General features: G+C 45.5%; 1 protein-coding gene across 2 annotated transcripts in view; it reads right to left on the bottom strand.

Moving 5' to 3' along the window:
• TOPBP1 (DNA topoisomerase II binding protein 1) overlaps positions 1-23,762 on the bottom strand; it is a 174,870-nt gene that overhangs the window by 140,300 nt on the left and 10,808 nt on the right. For both annotated transcript variants that reach the window (XM_044293058.1, XM_044293057.1), the window contains exons 2-4: positions 2,065-2,154; positions 477-611; positions 217-360 (exon numbers count right to left, since the gene is read on the bottom strand). In XM_044293058.1, coding sequence (XP_044148993.1) covers positions 217-360; positions 477-611; positions 2,065-2,148 — 363 coding nt within the window. In that variant the 5' untranslated portion in view covers positions 2,149-2,154. The remainder of the gene's footprint in view (positions 1-216; positions 361-476; positions 612-2,064; positions 2,155-23,762) is intronic.

The following is a 23,762-nucleotide window of genomic DNA, read 5'->3' on the forward strand; positions in this document are numbered from 1 at the left end:
TGATTGTGAGCCAGAACTAGGTACAGGTTAAAAAACACAGAACAGGTACAAATCTTCCCATTATACCCCATTTCTATGTAGGGTTCACTTATGGTTTTGGCTCACAATCACAGATGGAAATTACTGAGATGTGAAGTAGGCCTTACTCTATTGACAGATATAAAAGTGTAACATAGTGGCGTAACATACAATACATTAACTGAAGGTGATACTTACCCTGGTTTCTTTGTCAAGACTTGTGCAGGAAATTGTGATGTCAGCCATTGCCATGTTGAAGACGGGGTATTCAGCTCGAGGAACACATCGTTGATGTTTCATGCAGAATATAACTACCTGAGGTCCAACTATTCTACAACCAAGCTGCACCAAGAATTGTTACTAGCACCATAGCACAGATTTCAACTACAGAAATACATATTAGGAACATAATATTAGCATCAGTATTAAATGAATATATAACAGAAATTGTGCCAAACCTTCTTGAGATGGTTAAAAACAGGACCACTGAAGGGGTCGCATATGTAAAGAGACTTGTCTTTCTCTTTTAAGCTAACAGCTTCTTTTTCATCAATTAGGTGTAGATACTCATCTGACTGAAATGCTTTGATTTCCTATTACAACAAACAGAAGACATGAAAAAGTGCATTGGAGAGCAAGGAATAAAAAATGTGACAAATGAGAGGCATACCATGCAGTTTTACCATGTTTTTTTCAGTAGAGTATAAGAAATGCAGATGTCACACAATCACAAGAAAAAGCATCCTACAGTGGTGACAACAGCCGAGAGACCAAAAATCTCTATGTGGCAGTGCATTCACTGAACCGAATAGCATTTCAGCGCAACTCGCAAGTTGCCATGATTCCAGAATTGCAAAACATGCAGCAGTGTTGGATTGTTCTTTTTTGCGAGATTGTGCACTACTAAAAATTGCTCTTTGGTTGCATGTCCTTTACCAATCAAACGTTGCATCTCAACTGGTATTATAAATATTTCTATTGAATCTTGTCAAATTTGTCCCACAGATTTAACAGTGACATGGCTTCTCCAGTATGGTGCCAGATAGGATAAAGAGTGTCCATACTCTGGGACCCTCACCAATTTTGAGCTGTTGTAGCAGTGTATCTACTGTACTGTTTCCTGCACAGTGGTGTCCAAGCTACTCGAGTGTATGAAACTGTACACAATTTCATTCAAGTGAATTGGGCCAGCTGCAGCTCCATAGCATACCCAGGTGGCTGAGAGAACTGCTCTATAGTGAAAGACAGTGAGGGGGATGTAGAGCTGATTGAGTGCTGCTTCCTTTTTATTCTCGGCATTAATGGGGATCCCAAAGGTCAAACTTCCACTGATCATAAAGTGTTGGCATACGACATCAATTCATAAGAAGGGAATACCCCTTCAATAAATAGACATACAAGACACATTACAGGGGCTGATGACTGGGGCAATTATTAGGAAGGGGCGTTTCTAGGAATGCTTGTGTCCAACGCCAATTGCCCCATGAACAACCAAATGCCGGGTTCATCAGGTGAAAGCATCACTGATGCAGACACCGAATCATCATTTCTGTGGAGCAGATCATTCTAAAACAGCCATCTACTGCCCAGAAACAATGAACCTGTATGGGGACAAGTGACTGCCCCTAGTGATACAGAGCAGATGACTGTCGCATGTAAATGGACCTCTCACCTCCCTCTGACAAGCAGGCAATTAGTGGGAATGAACAGTTCATTCTGGATAGTTGGCTGCAGAGTCAGGCCACGCCGAGGGGTAATATTTGCCTACAAAACAATACATACCAGCCTTTACCAGGTTAAAAGACAGCAAACAAACCTGAAGACTGTGTACCCATGAGAAGTGTTGAGCGAACTTCTGTTTTCAAGTTCGGTCCATGGTAGCGGAATCCATAAGGGAATTCTTAGATATTCCGAACCTGAACCTTGTGCGTTGAACTCGAAAACACAAGTTCGCTCATCCCTACTCATGAGCACTTTACACTTCGTCATGTCCAAAGGAAACAAACACAAGCAGTTCATTCATGTATGTGGGTGTATCTTTCTTACCTCATGAGCTTCATAGAAGAAATCTGTATTGTCAGGCGTCTTCACAAATTTCACAAAGAATGGGTCATTTTCACCTTTTGCCATTATAAACTAGAAGAAAATGTATATGTTTAATAGTAAAAAAATACATGCATTCTTTTTGCCCCAAAAATTATTTTAAAGTATTAGTTTATTGGTATTTTCATAACCAAACAGCAAAAATAATTTACAACTGCAATATGTACCGTATTTTTCACCCTATAAGATGCTCTTTTTTGTCAGTGTCAGAGTGTCATATCGGGCGAATACTAATGAGTGCTTCCATCATGGTAGTGCTCGTTAGTACAGGTGGACCGGGAAGCAGTGAATGCAGCGCTCCCTGGGCTCTGTACTCACCACTTCCCGGTCCCCGGCGCCTGCTGTACTTGACTGCATACAGCGTGAGGAGGTCAGGCCACAGCACAGTGCGCTGCAGGAAGAAGAAAGAAGAAGAAAAGCGCTGCATGAAGAGACGCGTCGGCGTCCGAAGCTGGATAGGTAAGGTTATTTTTTATCTGATCTGAGCAAGGGGGTCGGTCATTCACAAGGAGGGCTGATCTGAGGTCTGATTGGGGGTCATTCACATGGAGGTCTGATCTTATGTTGATCTTTTATATTTTATATTGCTCCTCTAAAACCTAGGTGCGTCGGTAAGTGATGCTACATCAATGATATCACAAATAGTAAATAATTTTACTGCAGAATGCACGTTACAGTCCTTTTTATCATTCCACAAATATCTCTAAAGACTTCATATGTGCCTCAGCATCTGCACAGAAACATTATATCAAGCTCTGTGATAGTCTTTCCAGATGTCAGACACCAAGGGCATGGTGCCTTCTACTTGGCTAAGGCTACTTTCACACTAGCATTTTTGCTGGATCCGGCTGGATCCATTGACTTGCATTTTGCTCCGCATCCCATGACGAAGCAAATGGAACGGAATGTATTTACGCTCTGTCCCCATTGACAATGAATGGGGACAAAACATAAAGCGATACCCTATGATGGATCTCAATACCGGAAAATATTAACGCTAGTGTGAAAGTAGCCTAAGTACACAGGACATCTTTTTTCTGTTTTACTGTACAACAGTAAGGGGGTTAGCTAATTAGGACAAATCTTTGTTCAGGCAGTGCCCCACCAGCTGTCATTAGTTGGTGAAGCTTATGACACACCATCCTCTGCAGTGATGTAGTACAAGGCTCTGATTACATCACATTTGAGGCTTGGGTTCACTGTAATCAGCCAGGAAAAAAAAAAAAAACTCACTTAGATGGCTAATGGGTTCATAAGTGAAAGTCAAGAGAGCGTCCTTTTCACCTCCATCAAGCTGGTATAGCTTTTTTTCTGCTGTATGGAAAATGTATTCTATGTAGCTTTTCTGTACACAGCCAAAATTAAAAAAAAGTTAAAAATAAATTATACTACAGTACAGCATGGGATTATCGTGCCCCCTACAGGACGTTCTGTGTATGGCTCAGCGGGGCGCCGCCAACCACATACTGCTGCGCTGCTGCTGCCTCCTCCTCCTTTTTCTGACCAGAAGAGGAGGACTGAGCAGAACAAGCAGTAGCAGTGCGGGAAAACATAGAAAAACTCAATTGCATCAGTTACAAAACAGACTTAGGCCTCATGCACACGACAGTATTTTTTCACGGTCCGCAAAAACGGGGTCCGTAGGTCCGTGATCAGTGACCGTTTTTTCGTCCGTGGGTCTTCTTTGATTTTTGGAGGATCCACGGACATGAAAAAAAATGTCATTTTGGTGTCCGCCTGGCCGTGCGGAGCCAAACGGATCCGTCCTGAATTACAATGCAAGTCAATGGGGACGGATCCGTTTGACGTTGACACAATAAGGTGCCATTTCAAACGGATCAGTCCCCATTGACTTTCAATGTAAAGTCTGGAGTTCCTTTTATACCATCGGATCGGAGTTTTCTCCAATCCAATGGTATATTTTAACTTGAAGCGTCCCCATCACCATGGGAAAGCCTCTATGTTAGAATATACTGTCGGATATGAGTTAGATCGTGAAAACTCATTTCCAACAGTATATTCTAACACAGAGGCGTTCCCATGGTGATGGGGACGCTTCTAGTTAGTATATACTACAAACTGTGTACATGACTGCCCCCTGCTGCCTGGCAGCACCCGATCTCTTACAGGGGGCTGTGATCAGCACAATTAACCCCTCAGGTGCTGCACCTGAAGGGGTTAATTGTACTATCATATCCCCCTGTAAGAGATCAGGGCTGCCAGGCAGAAGGGGGCAGACCCCCCCCCTCCCCAGTTTGAATATCATTGGTGGCCAGTGCGGGTCTCCCCCCCCCCCCCCCCCCCCGTGTAATAATTCGTTGGTGGCCAGTGTGCGCCCCCCCATCCCTTCCTCCCTCTATTGTAATAATTAGTTGGTGGCACAGTGTGCACCCCCCATCGCCCCCTTCCTCCCTGTATTGTAATAATTCGTTGGTGGCACAGTGTGCGCCCCCCATCGGCCCCCCCTCCCTCTACAGCATTAACAACATTGGTGGCCAGTGTGCGGCCTCCCATCTCCCCCCCCCCCCCCCCCGATCATTGGTGGCAGCGGAGTTCCGATCGGAGTCCCAGTATAATCGCTGGGGCTCCGATCGGTAACCATGGCAACCAGGACACTATTGCAGTTACTTAGCAATAGTACAATAGTAAAAGATTCATACTTACCTGGGAGCTGCGATGTCTGTGTCCGGCCGGGAGCTCCTCCTACTGGTAAGTGACAGCAATGCGCCGCACAGACCTGTCGCTTACCAGTAGGTGGAGCTCCCGGCCGGACACGAACATCGCAGCAGCCAGCAGGTAAGTATGAATCTTCTACTATTGTACTATTGCTAAGTAACCATGGCAACCAGGGCTGCAGTAGCGTCCTGGTTGCCATGGTTACCGATCGGAGCCCCAGCGATTAAACTGGGACTCCGATCGGAACTCCGCTGCCACCAATGATCGGGGGGGGACGCACACTGTGCCACCAACGAATTATTACAATAGAGGGAGGGGGGTGCCGCACTGGCCACCAATGATATTCAAACTGAGGAGGGGGTCTGCCCCCTGCTGCCTTGGAGCCCTGATCTCTTACAGGGGGCCGTGATCCGTACAATTAACCCCTTCAGGTGCCGCACCTGAAGGAGTTAATTGTACGGATCACGGCCCCCTGTAAGAGATCGGGTGCTGCCAGGCAGCAAGGGGCAGTCTTGTACACAGTTCTTTTAGTATATTCTAACTAGAAGCGTCCCCATCACCATGGGAACACCTCTGTGTTAGAATATACTGTCGGATATGAGTTTTCACGAAGTGAAAACTTAGATCTGAAAAAGCTTTTATGCAGACGGATCTTTGGATCCGTCTGTATGAAAGTAACCTACGGCCACGGACACGGATGCCAATCTTGTGTGCATCCGTGTTCTTTCACGGACCCATTGACTTGAATGGGTCCGTGAACCGTTGTCCGTCAAAAAAATAGGACAGGTCATATTTTTTGGACGGACAGGATACACGGATCACGGTCTCGGCTGCAAAACGGTGCATTTTCAGATTTTTCCACGGACCCATTGAAAGTCAATGGGTCCGCAAAAAAAAACGGAAAACGGCACAACGGCCACGGATGCACACAACGGTCGTGTTCATGAGGCCTTACATTTAGGTAATTTAACCCCTTAGTGACCAAGCCTGTTTCGGCCTTAAAGTATAACTGTCATTTTTTTTTTTTTGGGAGTATTGGATTGTGTTGATTAATATCTCCTTAGTGGCCCTATTTCAACTTTTCACTGTGTATTCAATTACCCCTTATTTCCACAGTTTTGTTCCCTCTACTACCTATTTTTATCTGTGCTTAAAATCAGGTTGCTATGCAGGTCCTCCTCTGTGTAAGGTCAGATTACTGACAGCCAGGGACTGTGTGTAAATGATTAAAGCCAGGTCCTCCCCAGCAGCTGATAACAGTGCCTGGGCTGTGTGCACTTCTCCCTGTCCCTGCGCTTGGCAGACGGTCCCTCACTCAGCAGACTGGGACAATGCAGAGCCAATCAGCGCAGAGCAGGGAAGGGAGATCTGCCTCTGCTCAGTGAATAAATGAAAGCAACATGTAGTAAGAGGACCCCTTTCTGCTGCAGGAGATTAACCCATTAGGGTGGAGGGCTCTGGTTACTGACACTTTTGGGGGGCTATTGTTACTGGCTAGTGAGGGCAGGCGGGATTAGCCTCAGGGTGAGGGCAGTGGCGGCCATCTTAACTAAATAGAGAAATTGCAGTTTTATGCAGACTGGTTGCTAAGGGCTGAATCTTATTAAATATATGGGGTAAGTCAGTCTAATAGTAACCGATTCTGGAATATCATGTTATTAGTAACTACATATATAAATTGAAATTAGGGTCTAAGTGTGACAGTTATCCTTTAAAGAGGACCTTTCACCACTCCTGACATGTCTGTTTTAATAGCTGCAAACATTCCCCATGTAACAACAATTCTAGAGCATCTATTCTTATAACTCTATGTTGTGCTATTCCTTTATTATTTCTACTAGAAGTTATGAGTGAATTGCTAGCAATCTGCAGTAAGGGTACAGAGGGGGGGTTACCAGTAAGGGGTGTGTACCTGCACAATCTGACTCTATCCAATCAGTGCTGCCATTGTCAGACTGCGCAGGTACACCCCCCCCCCCCCAACTTGTTACCTCCCCCCTGTACCCTTACTGCAGAGTGATAGCAATTATTCATAACTTCTACTAGAAATAATAAAGGAATGGCACAACATAGAGCCATAAGAATAGATGTTTCAGAATTGTTATTAAAGGGGAATGCATGAAGCTATTAAAATAGGCATGTCAGGAGTGGTAAAAGGTCCTCTTTAACCACTTCAGCCCCGCTAGGTGAAACCCCCTTCATGACCAGAGCACTTTTTACACTTCGGCACTACACTCCTTTCACCGTTTATCGCTCGGTCATGCAACTTACCACCCAAATGAATTTTACCTCCTTTTCTTCTCACTAATAGAGCTTTCATTTGGTGGTATTTTATTGCTGCTGACATTTTTACATTTTTTGTTATTAATCAAAATGTAACGATTTTTTTGCAAAAAAAATGCCATTTTTCACTTTCAGCTGTAAAATTTTGCAAAAAAAATTTACAAACTATGGTACAAAAATGTGAATTTCCGCTTTTTGAAACAGCTCTGACTTTCTGAGCACCTGTCATGATTCCTGAGGTTCTACAATGCCCAAACAGTAGAAAACCCCCACAAATGACCCCATTTCGGAAAGTAGACACCCTAAGGTATTCGCTGATGGGCATAGTGAGTTCATAGAACTTTTTATTTTTTGTCACAAGTTAGCGGAAAATGATGATGATTTTTTATTATTTTTTTTTCTTACAAAGTCTCATATTCCACTAACTTGCGACAAAAAATAAAAAATTCTAGGAACTCACCATGCCCCTCACAGAATACCTTGGGGTGTCTTCTTTCCAAAATGGGGTCACTTGTGGGGTAGTTATACTGCCCTGGCAATTTAGGGGCCCAAATGTGTGAGAAGTACTTTGCAATCAAAATGTGTAAAAAATGACCAGTGAAATCCAAAAGGTGCACTTTGGAATATGTGCCCCTTTGCCCACCTTGGCAGCAAAAAAGTGTCACACATCTAGTATCGCCGTACTCAGGAGAAGTTGGGGAATGTGTTTTGGGGTGTCATTTTACATATACCCATGCTGGGTGAGAGAAATATCTTGGCAAAAGACAACTTTTCCCATTTTTTTATACAAAGTTGGCATTTGACCAAGATATTTTTCTCACCCAGCATGGGTATATGTAAAATGACACCCCAAAACACATTCCCCAACTTCTCCTGAGTACGGCGATACCACATGTGTGACACTTTTTTGCAGCCTAGATGCGCAAAGGGGCCCAAATTCCTTTTAGGAGGGCATTTTTAGACATTTGGATCCCAGACTTCTTCTCACACTTTCGGGCCCCTAAAAAGCCAGGGCAGTATAAATACCCCACATGTGACCCCACTTTGGAAAGAAGACACCCCAAGGTATTCAATGAGGGGCATGGCGAGTTCCTAGAATTTTTATTTTTTTTGCATAAGTTAGCGGATATAGATTTTTTTTTTGTTTTTTTCTCACAAAGTCTCACTTTCCGCTAACTTAGGACAAAAATTTCAATCTTTCATGGACTCAATATGCCCCTCACGGAATACCTTGGGGTGTCTTCTTTCCGAAATGGGGTCACATGTGGGGTATTTATACTGCCCTGGCTTTTTAGGGGCCCTAAAGCGTGAGAAGAAGTCTGGAATATAAATGTCTAAAAATGTTTACGCATTTGGATTCCGTGAGGGGTATGGTGCGTCCATGTGAGATTTTATTTTTTGACACAAGTTAGTAGAATATGAGACTTTGTAAGAAAAAACAAAAACAAAAACAAACAAAAAAAATTTCCGCTAACTTGTGCCAAAAAAAATGTCTGAATGGAGCCTTACCAGGGGGGGGTGATCAATGACAGGGGGGTGATCAATGACAGGGGGGTGATCAATGACAGGGGGGTGATCACCCATATAGACTCCCTGATCACCCCCGTCATTGATCACCCCCCTGTAAGGCTCCATTCAGACGTCCGTATAATTTTTACGGATCCATGGATCGGATCCGCAAAACACATGCGGACGTCTGAATGGAGCCTTACAGGGGGGTTATCAATGACAGGGGGTGATCAGGGTGATCACCCCCCTGTCACTGATCACCCCCCCTGTAAGGCTCCATTCAGACATCCGCATGATTTTTACGGATCCATGGATACATGGATCGGATCCACAAAACACATGCGGACGTCTGAATGGAGCCTTACAGGGGGGTTATCAATGACAGGGGGTGATCAGGGTGATCACCCCCCTGTCACTGATCACCCCCCCTGTAAGGCTCCATTCAGACATCCGCATGATTTTTTACGGATACATGGATCGGATCCAAAAAACACATGCGGACGTCTGAATGGAGCCTTACAGGGGGGTTATCAATGACAGGGGGTGATCAGGGTGATCACCCCCCTGTCACTGATCACCCCCCCTGTAAGGCTCCATTCAGACATCCGCATGATTTTTTACGGATCCATGGATCGGATCCGCAAAACACATGCGGACGTCTGAATGGAGCCTTACAGGGGGGTTATCAATGACAGGGGGTGATCAGGGTGATCACCCCCCTGTCACTGATCACCCCCCCTGTAAGGCTCCATTCAGACATCCGCATGTGTTTTGCGGATCCGATCCATGGATCCGTAAAAATCATGAAAACAGCGTCTAATATACCTGTTAGGGGTTAAAAAAGTCGGATCTCCAGCCTGCCAGCGAGCGATTGCCGCTGGCAGGCTGGAGATCCACTCGCTTACCTTCCGTTCCTGTGAGCGCGCGCGCCTGTGTGCGCGCGTTCACAGGAAATCCCGGCCCTCGCGAGATGACGCGTATATGCGTCGTTGAGCGCAGGGCTGCCACCTCCGGACCGCACATCTGCGTTAGGCGGTCCGGAGGTGGTTAATGACCAAGCCAGATTTTGGAAATCTGACGTGTCACTTTGGCTACATGCACACGACCGTATGCCATCAGTTTTCTTTTTGCAGATTCATTGTAACAATGCCTAAAACGGACAAGAAGCACGGTGTGCTGTCCGCATTTTTAGCGGACCCATTGAAATGAATGGGTCAGCATCCTATTCGCAAAAAAAACGAAACGTACATGGAAACAAACAACGTTCACATGCATGTAGCCTTTAGCAGAGAATAACTTTGTAAAGGTTTTGCACATCAAAGTAAGGCCCCATGGACACGGCCGTGTTTCACGGCCGTGTGCGGCCGTGGAACCGCGGCCTGGATCCCTCCTGAGAGCAGGAGCGCACGGCGTCACTGGTTGCTATGACGCCGTGCGCTCCCTGCTGCCGGCACAGTACAGTAATACACTGGTATAGATCATACCAGTGTATTACTGTATTGCGGCGGCAGCAGGGAGCGCACGGCGTCATAGCAACCAGTGATGCCGTGCGCTCCTGCTCTCAGGAGGGATCCAGGCCGCGGTTCCACGGCCGTGTGCATGGGGCCTAATTCTGACATTGTTTTCTCGTCACATATTGTACTTTACTTGGGTGGTAAAATCTTACCAGTAAAATATGTGTATCTTTATTTTAAAAAAACTTAAATAGGTATATCCCTCACATTTCCCCTAAGTAACCTCCAGTCTGTTAACTACAACGCTATCATTGCACAAATTAAAACTGACATAGTGGCCTATTCGCAATACCCTCTCTCCTGGTTGGGCCGAATTGCTTCGTCCAAAATGTTTCTTTTGCCAAAGATTTTGTACTTATTTAGGAACTTGCCTGTCATTGTGCCTCACAGATATATTGCCTCGCTCCAAGCCCTTATATCACAATTTATATGGAAAAAACTAAGGGCGAGAGTAGCGGCTGATATTCTATACAAGCCTGTTAAACTGGGGGGATTGGGATGTCCATGCCTTCTTACCTATTACCAAGCTACTGTGCTCGACCAACTCAAAAGCTGGTGGATTAATGACACAGCGAAAAAATGGGTACAAATGGAAACTAGCTTAACTCGTGCACCCTTGTTGCAGCATTTACTGTGGCAGGGATAACTTTCCAAAACGCCCCCTCGATCTCCATCTATCACTAGTCAAGCTGGAATGTCGTTGTGGACCAAGTGTCCCCTTATCCCGAGAATTCCGCCACTCAGGATTATGGATGCTCCGTTGTCAGCTTTCAGTGCCTGCTTGCAGGATACTGATTTCTCACAATGGGAATCTAAAGGAATACTTTCAGTGTCCCGAATTTTAACCAATGGGGCTCTAATATCATTCACAGACTTAAGAGAGCGGTATCAAGTCCAGTGGTCTGATTTTTATAAGTACCTTCAGTTACGCCATCTCCTAGCATCCAAGAACATTGCACACTCCACGCATTCCTCTATGTATTCTGCATATTTCCAGAACCCCAGAATACGGAAGGGAGGTATTTCTGAGGCCTATAGGGGGTTGCAGCTCTCAGTTACTATATCAAAATTCCCATTCCAAACTAAATGGGAGAAAGATTTAAATAAAACTTTTGCACCAGCACACTGGGCCTTTGTTTTTTCCCTGAGCTCTAGAACTTCGAAATGTGTCGACCACCTGGAGGCCTCAAGAAAACTTCTTTATAGGTGGTATTATACCCCTTATCGCCTATCCATTTTATACCCAACCACCTCAAATGTTTGCTGGCGATGCATATCAGCAGGTGGCAACTTAATGCATATCTGGTGGACCTGCCCTGCTGTCAACCGTTTCTGGTCCAACATATTATCACTTATAGGTGCTGTAATAGGGAAGGCGCTCCCCATGTCCCCGAAAATAGCATTGCTCTCCTTTGAGCTGGAATATTTAGAGTTACGGACCTCACTATTGCTTTTCATATACTAACAGTAACGAGAGTTGCAATAGCTAAAAGGTGGAAGAGTAGGGACATCCCAACCATACCAGAAATCATTGCTAAAGTCCACTATAATTATGGCATGGAACTACTGATTGCAAAACAGTTGTGCCGTATATCAAGTGTCAGCGCCAGGTGGCGAAAATAGGCGTCTTATATATCCAAACACTATCCATCTTTGCCAGATCTACAAGTGTAGGGGATTCATACCTCAATTCTACTGCTTGATTTTAAATGTGGTGCAGTGTTTATCATTGTTTGTTTGTTTGTTTGTACGGTAATATGACTCTATGGAAGATGTCATATGCTATAATTTTCTAATAAAAAATTTGTGAAATAAAAAAAACTGAAAAATCTATGAAAATTTGTAAAAATTGGCATATTTCCCTATTTTCAACTGCAATATTTCAAATACATAAATACTATTCAATATTTTTATCAGAAATATATCTCCACATCTTTACTTTATTTAACCACTTTAACCCCGCTAGCTGAAACCCCCTTAATGACCAGGCCACTTTTTACACTTCTGCACTACACTACTTTCACCGTTTATTGCTCGGTCATGCAACTTACCACCCAAATGAATTTTACCTCCTTTTCTTCTCATTAATAGAGCTTTCATTTGGTGGTATTTCATTGCTGCTGACATTTTTACTTTTTTTTGTTATTACTGGTAATCGAAATTTAAAGATTTTTTTGCAAAAAAATGACATTTTTCACTTTCAGCTGTAAAATTTTGCGACATCCATACATAAATTTTTTGCTAAATTTATTGTTCTACATGTCTTTGATAAAAAAAAAAAAATAATGTTTGAGCAAAAAAAACAAAAAACAAATGGTTTGGGTAAAAGTTATAGCGTTTACAAACTATGGTACAAAAATGTGAATTTACGCTTTTTGAAGCATCTCATAGTGAGTTCATAGAACTTTTTATTTTTTGTCACAAGTTAGCGGAAAATGATGATTTATTTTTTTTTCTTACAAAGTCTCATATTCCACTAACTTGCGACAAAAAATAAAAAATTCTAGGAACTCGCCATGCCCCTCACGGAATACCTTGGGGTGTTTTCTTTCCAAAATGGGGACACTTGTGGCGTAGTTATACTGCCCTGGCAATTTAGGGGCCCATATGTGTGAGAAGTAGTTTGCAATCAAAATCTGTAAAAAATGACTGGTGAAATCCAAAGGTGCACTTTGGAATGTGGGTCCCTTTGCCCACCTAGGCTGCAAAAAAGTGTCACACATCTGGTATCGCCGTACTCAGGAGAAGTTGGGGAATGTGTTTTGGGGTGTCATTTTACATATAACCATGCTGGGTGAGAGAAATATCTTGGCAAAAGACAACTTTTCCAATTTTTTTATACAAAGTTGGCATTTGACCAAGATATTTCTCTCACCCAGCATGGGTATATGTAAAATGACACCCCAAAACACATTCTCCAACTTCTCCTGAGTACGCGATACCACATGTGTGACACTTTTTTGCAGTCTAGATGCGCAAAGGTGCCCAAATTCCTTTTAGGAGGGCATTTTTAGACATTTGGATCCCAGACTTCTTATCACGCTTTAGGGCCCCTAAAAAGCCAGGGCAGTATAAATACCCCACATGTAACCCCACTTTGGAAAGAAGACAGCTCAAGGTATTCAATGAGGGGCCTGGCGAGTTCAAAGAATATTTTTTTTGGGGCATAAGTTAGCAGAAATTGATTTTCTTTTTTGTTTTTTCTCACAAAGTCTCACTTTCCGCTAACTTAGGACAAAAATTTAAATCTTTCATGGACTCAATATGCTCCTCAGCGAATACCTTGGGGTGTCTTCTTTCCAAAATGGGGTCAGTTGTGGGGTGTTTGTACTGCCCTGGCATTTGAGGGTCTCCGCAATCATTACATGTATGGCCAGCATTAGGAGTTTCTGCTATTCTCCTTATATTGAGCATACAGGTAATGAGATTTTTTTTTCCGTTCAGCCTCTGGGCTGAAAGAAAAAAATGAACGGCACAGATTTCTTCATTCGCATCGATCAATGTGGATGAAAAAATCTCTGCCAAAAAAAAAAAAAAAGGAGGGGGAAGGCATCTGCCAGGACATAGGAGCTCCGCCCAACATCCATACCCACTTAGCTCGTATGCCCTGGCAAACCAGATTTCTCCATTCACATCAATCGATGTGGATGAATAAATCATTGCCGGGATATTTTTTATATATATATATATATATATATACACACAAAGTGTTTGCCAAAGCATAGGAACGCCGCCTCCTCCTCCTCAGCTCGTATGCCTCGGCAAACATATCTGTTACTGCAGAGGAGAAAATCCCGTCTTGCAGCGCCGCATACACCGACTTGCGTGTAATCTGACAGCAGCGCAATGCTTCTGTCAGAATGCACATCGGTGCTGCAGCTGGTCGATCGGTTGGTCCACCTGGAAGGTAAAAAGACAAAAAAAAAAAAAAAGAAAAAACCAGGCCGCAACGCAATAATTTTATTAACTTTGCAACAGAACATGTAACTTTAACTTTTTGAACTGAACATTAACGTGTTTGCTTACTGGTGTGTTTTTTTTTTTGTTTTTTTTTACCTTTATAGAACAAACCTCTCCTTCCCCATGGGTCAATGTGCAAAGCGCAAATCGCCCAAAGATGTGGCGAAGTGCGTTATGCACTTTGTCCCATGTGAAAGGAGACGTTTGCAGCAGCAGTGAGTGAATGGGCCCTAATAGCCCTGTGTGCCTATCCTGGTGAGATGATCCCTATGCTAATAGTGTACCTGTGAGTGGTACTTCCGGAAACACTCTCCAAAGCATAGGGCAGGGTGGTCGGGACAGTCAGGACAGAAATAGCGGGTGTCACGCCTTATTCCACTCCTGCTACAGACACGACATCTTTTTCGGGGTGACGGTTGGGTTGAGGTACCAGGAACGACATTGGGGAAATGTCGCTCGTGTAGACGGCTAACTACACTGGTGGATGGGGCCACGGAACCTCCTGGGTACAGGAGGTTCTCGATGATCTCTTCCTGAAATTTGAGGAAGGATCCAGTTCTCCCAGCCTTACTGTAGAGAACAAAACTATTGTACAGAGCCAATTGAATTAAATATACAGACACCTTCTTATACCAGCGTCTGGTTCTGCGGGAAACTAAATACGGAGACAACATCTGGTCATTGAAGTCCACCCCTCCCATGTGGAGGTTATAGTCGTGGACTGAGAGGGGCTTTTCAATGACACGGGTTGCTCGCTCAATTTGTATTGTCGTGTCTGCGTGAATGGAGGAGAGCATGTAAACGTCACGCTTGTCTCTCCATTTCACCGCGAGCAGTTCTTCGTTACACAGTGCGGCCCTCTGCCCCCTTGCAAGACGGGTGCTAACGAGCCGTTGGGGGAAGCCCGCGCGACTAGTTCGCGCGGTACCACAGGCGCCAATCCGTTCTAGAAACAAATGCCTAAAGAGGGCCACACTTGTGTAAAAATTGTCCACATAAAGATGGTACCCCTTGCCGAATAAGGGTGACACCAAGTCCCAAACTGTCTTCCCACTGCTCCCCAGGTAGTCAGGGCAACCGACCGGCTCCAGGGTCTGATCTTTTCCCTCATAGACACGAAATTTGTGGGTATAGCCTGTGGCCCTTTCACAGAGCTTATACAATTTGACCCCATACCGGGCGCGCTTGCTTGGGATGTATTGTTTGAAGCCAAGGCGCCCGGTAAAATGTATTAGGGACTCGTCTACGCAGATGTTTTGCTCTGGGGTATACAAATCTGCAAGTTTCTGGTTGAAATGGTCTATGAGGGGCCGAATTTTGTGGAGCCGGTCAAAAGCAGGGTGGCCTCTGGGACGGGAGGTGGTGTTGTCGCTAAAGTGCAGGAAACGCAGGATGGTCTCAAATCATGTCCTGGACATAGCAGCAGAGAACATGGGCATGTGATGAATTGGGTTCGTGGACCAATATGACCGCAATTCATGCTTTTTAGTTAGACCCATGTTGAGGAGAAGGCCAAGAAAAATTTTAATTTCGGAAACTTGGACTGGGCATAAAAGCTTCCCGGGTTGGCGGTTATAAATTGTGTGGCATACCGATTTGTTTCTGCCACAACTAAGTCTAAGAGCTCCGCAGTCAAGAACAGCTCAAAAAATCCCAGGGCCGAACCGATCTGAGCTGTCTCAACCCAAACTCCAGACTGGGCGGTGAAAGGGGGAACTACAGGTGTGGCTGAAGTACTAGGTCCAGGAAGGGCTGCACTGCTGGTGTATGCCTCACCACGTAATCCGACAGCACCAGCCCCACTCTGCTGCTCTTGAAGCGGATCCTGCGCAGCCTGCGGTCTAGCGACACGGGGCCGGGTACGCCTGGTGCTATCAGGGACCTCAGCCTCCTCGTCCGAACTTTGGGTCAGAGTGCCACTGCTTTCTACAGGTTCATATTCTGACCCGCTAGATTCATCAGATGAGGGTTCCCATTCCTCATCCGACTGGGTCAGAAGCCTGTAGGCCTCTTCAGAAGAATACCCCCTGTTTGACATTTGGGCAACTAAATTTAGGGGTATTCCTTGAGACTACCCAAGAAAAAAAGCAAGCCTGTCTTACAAATGGGAGGCTAGCGAAGTACCGGAGGCCGCTGCGGTTGATAAAAAATATCAAAACTGATTTTTTTATCGCCGCAGCGCGTGTAAAGTGAATGTGCAGTGATAAAAAATAAATAAAAATTTATCACTGCGGTGGGGCGGGCGTGTGTAAACGCACGTGTGGGCGACCGATCAGGCCTGATCGGGCAAACACTGCGTTTTGGGTGGAGGGCGAACTAAAGTGACACTAATACAATTATAGATCTGACCGTGATCAGTTTTGATCACTTCCAGATACTATAAAAGTACAAATGCTGATTAGCGATACGCTAATCAGCAAATAAGGGACTGCGGTGCGGTGGGCTGGGCGCTAACTGATCCCTAAACTACCTAACCAAGGGGCGTAAACTATCCTAAAACCTAACAGTCAATACCAGTGGGGAAAAAAAGTGAGAGTTTACACTGATCACTTTTTTCCTTTCACTAGTGATTGACAGGGGCGATCAAAGGGGTGATCAAAGGGTTAATTGGGGTGCAGGGGGGTGATCTGGGGCTAGTATGTGGTGTTTGGTGTACTCACTGTGAAGCCTGCTCCTCTGCTGGATCCAACCGACGAAAAGGACCAGCAGAGGAGCAGGGCAGCCATATAACAGATCATATTTACTAATATGATCTGCTATGTGGCTTCTGATTGGATTTTTTAAAAATCAGCAACCTGCCAGCCGCGATCATTGGCTGGCAGGTTGCTGACGAAATACTCCTTTAACTTTTGCCGGCCCGCGCATGACGGATGCGTCCAGGAGGAGTAAATCAACCACCTTCTGGACGCATCCGTGCGTTAGGCGGTCGGGAGGTGGTTAAAGGGCTTCTGTCAGCCCACTAAACCGGCTGTGTGATTGACAGGGCCAGGGAACGGAATCGTCCTCTCCGCTGGCCCTGTTTGAATTCAAAACATCGCGCCAGCGCCGTACCTGTCTTTAATCGGCGCACTGAGAGGCGGCCGCTCTATCCTCAATGCATCTGCGCCGATGACGTCACATCTACACCGGGCGCAGGCGCATTGAGGATGGAGCGGCCACCTCTCAGTGCGCCTGCGCCGATTAAAGACAGGTACGGCGCAGGCGCGATATTTTGAATTCAAACAGGGCCAGCAGAGAACGATTCCGTTCCCTGGCCCTGTCAATCACACAGCGGAGGGGGCGTCATTAGGAGCGGAGGATGCGGCTGCTACCAGCAAGTAGCCGCCCTACTTGCTGGTAGCAAGGTAATTTACATATTATAAAAATAGCTTTTTAACTAAATCTACTGAACCAAAATGAATATTTAGCTTATGTATAGGGAGCTCGCAGTGTAGGGATTATTATTAACCAAAAAAAAAAAACGGTTTAGTGGGCTGACAGAAGCCCTTTAACCACTTCAGCCCCGCTAGGTGAAACCCCCTTCATGACCAGAGCACTTTTTACACTTCAGCACTACACTACTTTCACCGTTTATCGCTCGGTCATGCAACTTACCACCCAAATGAATTTTACCTCCTTTTCTTCTCACTAATGGAGCTTTCATTTGGTGGTATTTTATTGCTGCTGACATTTTTACTTTTTTTGTTATTAATCAAAATGTAACGATTTTTTTGCAAAAAAATGAAATTTTTCACTTTCAGCTGTAAAATTTTGCAAAAAAAACGACATCCATATATAAATTTTTCGCCAAATTTATTGTTCTACATGTCTTTGATAAAAAAAAAAATGTTTGGGCAAAAAAAAAAAAAATGGTTTGGGTAAAAGTTATAGCATTTACAAACTATGGTACAAAAATGTGAATTTCCGCTTTTTGAAACAGCTCTGACTTTCTGAGCACCTGTCATGATTCCTGAGGTTCTACAATGCCCAAACAGTAGAAAATCCCCACAAATGACCCCATTTCGGAAAGTAGACACCCTAAGGTATTCGCTGATGGGCATAGTGAGTTCATAGAACTTTTTATTTTTTGTCACAAGTTAGCGGAAAATGATGATGATTTTTTATTTTTATTTTTTTCTTACAAAGTCTCATATTCCACTAACTTGCGACAAAAAATAAAAAATTCTAGGAACTCGCCATGCCCCTCACGGAATACCTTGGGGTGTCTTCTTTCCAAAATGGGGTCACTTGTGGCGTAGTTATACTGCCCTGGCAATTTAGGGGCCCATATGTGTGAGAAGTACTTTGCAATCAAAATCTGTAAAAAATGACCGGTGAAATCCGAAAGGTGCACTTTGGAATATGTGCCCCTTTGCCCACCTTGGCATCAAAAAAGTGTCACACATCTGGTATCGCCGTACTCAGGAGAAGTTGGGGAATGTGTTTTGGGGTGTCATTTTACATATACCCATGCTGGGTGAGAGAAATATCTCAGCAAAAGACAACTTTTCCCATTTTTTTTTATACAAAGTTGGCATTTGACCAAGACATTTATCTCACCCAGCATGGGTATATGTAAAATGACACCCCAAACACATTCCCCAACTTCTCCTGAGTACGGCGATACCAGATGTGTGACACTTTTTTGCTGCCAAGGTGGGCAAATGGGCCCACATTCCAAAGAGCACCTTTCGGATTTCACAGGTCATTTTTTGCAGATTTTGATTTCAAACTACTTTGCACGCATTAGGGCCCCTAAAAAGCCAGGGCAGTATAACTACCCCACAAGTGACCTCATTTTGGAAAGAAGACACCCCAAGGTATTCTGTGAGGGGCATGGCGAGTTCCTAGAGGTTTTGATTTTTTGTCACAAGTTAGCGGCCTAGATGCGCAAAGGGGCCCACATTCCTTTTAGGAGGGCATTTTTAGAAATTTGGATCTCAGACTTCTTCTCACGCTTTAGGGCCCCTAAAATGCCAGGGCAGTATAAATACCCCACATGTGACCGCATTTTGGAAAGAAGACACCCGTATTCAATGAGGGGCATGGCGAGTTCATAGAACAGGCACAAGTTAGCGGAAATTGTTTTTTTTTTTTGATTTTTTCTCACAAAGTCTCCCTTTCCGCAAACTTGGGACAAAAATGTCAATCTTTCATGGACTCAATATGCCCCTCAGTGAATACCTTGGGGTGTCTTCTTTCCAAAATGGGGTCTTTTTGGGGTGTTTGTACTGCCCTGGCATTTGAGGGTCTCCGCAATCATTAAATGTATGGCCAGCATAAGGAGTTTCTGCTATTCTCCTTATATTGAGCATACAGTTAATGAGTTTTTCTTTTCCGTTCAGCCTCTGGGCTGAAAGAAAAAATGAACGGCACAGATTTCTTCATTCGCATCGATCAATGTGGATGAAAAAATCTCTGCCAAAAAAAAAAGGAGGGGAAAGGCGTCTGCCAGGACATAGGAGCTTCGCCCAACATCCAATCCATATACCCACTTAGCTCGTATGCCCTGGCAAGCCTGATTGCTCCATTCACATCAATCGATGTGGATGAATAAAACATTGCTGGGATTTTTTATTTTATATATACAAAGTGTTTGCCAAAGCATATGAACACCGCCACCCCCTCAGCTCATATGCCTCGGCAAACGTATCTTTTACTGCAGAGGAGAAATCTCATCTTGCAGCGCCGCATACACCGACTTTTGTGTAATCTGACAGCAGCGCAATGCTTCTGTCAGAATGCACATCAGTGCTGCAGCTAGTCGATCGGTTGGTCTACCTGGAAGGTAAAAAAAAAAAAAAACAGGCCGCACGCAATAAATGTATTAACTTTATAATAACATTTGAACAAAACAAAATAACTTCTTGAACAGAATGTTAACTTTTTTGCTTACTGGTGATTTTATTTTTATTTTTTAACTTTATAGGACAAACCTCTCCTTCCCCATGGGACAATGTGCAAAGTGCAAATCGCCCAAAGATGTGGCGAAGTACATTATGCACTTTGTCCCAGGTGAAAGGAGAGGTTTGCAGCAGCTCTGTGTGAATGGGCCCTAATAGCCCTGTGTGCCTGTCCTGCGAGATGCAATCCCTATGCTAAGTGTACCTGTGTGTGGTACTTCCGGAAACACTCTCCTAAGCATAGGGCAGGGTGGTCAAGGCAGTCAGGACAGAAATAGCAGGTGTCACGCCTTATTCCACTCCTGCTACAGATACAACATTTTTTTGGGGGGTGGCGGTCGGTTTGAGGTACCAGCAACGACACTGGGGAAATGTCGCTCCTGTAGACGGCTCACTACACTGGTGGATGGGGCCACGGAACCTCCTGGATACAGGAGGTTCTCGATGATCTCTTCCTGAAATTTGAGGAAGGATTCTGTTCTCCCAGCCTTACTGTAGAGAACAAAACTATTATACAGAGCCAATTGAATTAAATATACAGACACCTTCTTATACCAGCGTCTGGTCCTGCGGGAAAGTAGATAAGGAGCCAACATCTGGTCATTGAAGTCCACCCCTCCCATGAGCGAATTATAGTCGTGGACACAGTGACACTGGTTGCTCGTTCAATTTGGATTGTCGTGTCTGCGTGAATAGAGGAGAGCATGTAAACGTCACGCTTGTCTCTCCATTTCACCGCGAGCAGTTCTTCGTTACACAAGGCAGCCCACTCCCCCCTTGCAAGACGGGTGGAAACGAGCCGTTGGGGGAAGCCCCGGCGACTAGGTCGCACGGTGCCACAGCAGCCAATCTGTTCTAGGAACAAATGCCTGAAGAGGGGCACACTTGTGTAATGTGAAATTGTCCACATAAAGATGGTACCCCTTGCCAAATAAGGGTGACACCAAGTCCCAGACTGTCTTCCCACTGCTCCCCAGGTAGTCAGGGCAACCGACCGGATCCAGGGTCTGATCTTTACCCTCAAAGCCAAAATTTGTGGGTATAACCTGTGGCCCTTTCACAGAGCTTATACAATTTGACCCCATACCGGGCGCGCTTGCTTGGGATGTATTGTTTGAAGCCAAGGCGCCCGGTAAAATGTATAAGGGACTCATCTATGCAGATGTTTTGCTCAGTGGCGAACCGATCTGAGCTGTCTCAACCCAAACTCCAGACTGGGCAGTGAAAGGGGGAACTACTGGTGCAGCTGAAGTTGGGGGCTGCCAATCAGGGTTTGCCAACACCTCAGGGACTCTAGGGGCTCTACGGGCCTGTCTGTGCGGTGGCTGCGACGGGGGAACTAATGCACGTGCCACCATACCAGCTTCAACTGCCTTTCTGGTGCTCGCCACTTCAGCATGTTGTACGGCAGTGCTGCTACTAGGTCCAGGATGGGCTGCGCTGCTGGTGTATGCCTCACCACATAATCCGACAGCGCCAGCCCCACTCTGCTGCCCTTGAAGAGGATCCTGCGCAACCTGTGGTCTAGCATCACGGGGCCGGGTACGCCTGGTGCTATCAGAGACCTCAACCTCCTCGTCCGAACTTTGGGTCAGACTGCTACTGCTTTCTACAGGTTCATATTCTGACCCGCTGGATTCGTCAGATGAGGGTTCCCATTCTTCATCCGACTGGGTCAGAAGCCTGTAGGCCTCTTCAGAAGAATACCCCTTGTTTGCCATTTGGGCAACTAAATTTAGGGGGTATTCCCTGAGACTATCCAAGAAAAAAAGCAAGCCTGTCTTACAAATGGGAGGCTAGCAAAGTACCGGAGGCCGCTGCGATTGATAAAAAATATCAAAACTGATTTTTTTATCGCCGCAGCGCTTGTAAAGTGATTGTGCAGTGATAAAAATAAAAAAAATGCGGCGGGGCAGGCGTGGGTGAACGCACGTGTGGGCGACCGATCAGGCCTGATCGGGCAAACACTGCGTTTTGGGTGGAGGGCGAGCTAAGGTGACACTAATACTATTATAGATCTGACTGTGATCAGTTCTGATCACTTACAGATACAATAAAAGTACAAATGCTGATTAGCGATACGCTAATCAGCGAATCAGTGACTGCTGTGAGGTGGGCTGGGCGCTAAACGATCGCTAACTACCTAACCAAGGGGCCTAAACTATCCTAAAACTATCAGTCAATACCAGTGAGAAAAAAAAGTGACAGTTTACACTGATCACATTTTTCCCTTTCACTAGGTGATTGACAGGGGCGATCAAGGGGTGATCAAGGGGTTAATTGGGGTGCTGGGGGGTGATCTGGGGCTAAGTGAAGTGTTTGGTGGCTACTCACTGTGAACTGTGCTCCTCTGCTGAGACCAACCGATGAAAAGGACCAGCAGAGGAGCAAAGAAGCCATTTAACACCTTATATTTAAAAATATAAAGTGTTAACTGGCTTCTGATTCGAATTTTAAAAAATCATCAGCCTGCCAGCAACGATCATTGGCTGGCAGGCTGATGACGAAATACTCCTAACTTTTGCCGGCCCGCGATGCACATGCGGGCTTTGCCCAAAATCTCGCGTCTCGCGAGATAACGCACCCGGATTGACAGGGCCGCAGCAAAGACGCAATCCTGCGTACGGCGGTCCTGTAGTGGTTAATATACCATCAGATCGGAGTTTTCTTCAATCTGATGGTATATTTTAACTTGAAGCGTCCCCATCACCATGGGAACGCCTCTATGTTAGAATATACCATCGGATTTGAGTTAGATCGTGAAACTCAGATCCGACAGTATATTCTAACACAGAGGCGTTCCCATGGTGATGGGGACGCTTCAATTTAGAATATACTGAGAACTGTGTACATGACTGCCCCCTGCTGCCTGGCAGCACCCTATCTCTTACAGGGGGCTGTGATCGGCACAATTAAACCCTCAGGTGCCACACCTGAGGGGTTAATTATGCGTATCATAGCCCCCTGTAAGAGATCAGGTGCTGCCAGGCAGGAGGAGGCAGACCCCCTCCCTCCCCTGTATTTAACTCATTGGTGGCCAGTGCGGCCCCCCCTCCCTCCCTCCCCAGTATTAAATGTGACCAGTGCGGCCCCCCTCCCTCTATATTCATTGGTGGCCAGTGCGGATTCCCAGTATTAAATGTGACCAGTGCGGCCTCCCCTCTAATTAAAATCACACCCCCCCATCATTGGTGGCAGTGGAGAGTTCCGATCGGAGTCCCAGTTTAATCGCTGGGGCTCCGATCGGTTACCATGGCAGCCAAGACGCTATTGCAGTCTTGGCTGCCATGGTTACTTAGCAATAAATAGAAGCATTATACTTACCTGCGATGTTTGTGACCGGCCGGGAGCTCCTCCTACTGGTAAGTGAAAGGTCTGTGCGGCACATTGCTTATAGCACAGACCTTTCACTTACCAGTAGGAGGAGCGCCCGGCCGGTCACAGACATCGCAGGTAAGTATAATGCTTCTATTTATTGCTAAGTAACCATGGCAGCCAAGACTGCAATAGCGTCTTGGCTGCCATGGTAACCGATCGGAGCCCCAGCAATTAAACTGGGAATACGATCGGAACTCTCCGCTGCCACCAATGATGGGGGGGGGGGGGGGGGTTTGATTTTAATTGGGGGGGGGGAGAAGAGAGGGGAGGCCGCACTGGTCACATTTAATACAGGGGAGGGGGGCTGCACTGGCCACCAATGAATATAGAGGGAGGGGGGCCGCACTGGTCACATTTAATACATTAATACAGGGGAGGCCATACTGGCCACTAATCAATATAGAGGGAGGGGGGCCACACTGGTCACATTTAATACAGG

Source organism: Bufo gargarizans, chromosome 5 (assembly GCF_014858855.1).
Source record: "Bufo gargarizans isolate SCDJY-AF-19 chromosome 5, ASM1485885v1, whole genome shotgun sequence".
NCBI classification, from domain to species: domain Eukaryota; kingdom Metazoa; phylum Chordata; class Amphibia; order Anura; family Bufonidae; genus Bufo; species Bufo gargarizans.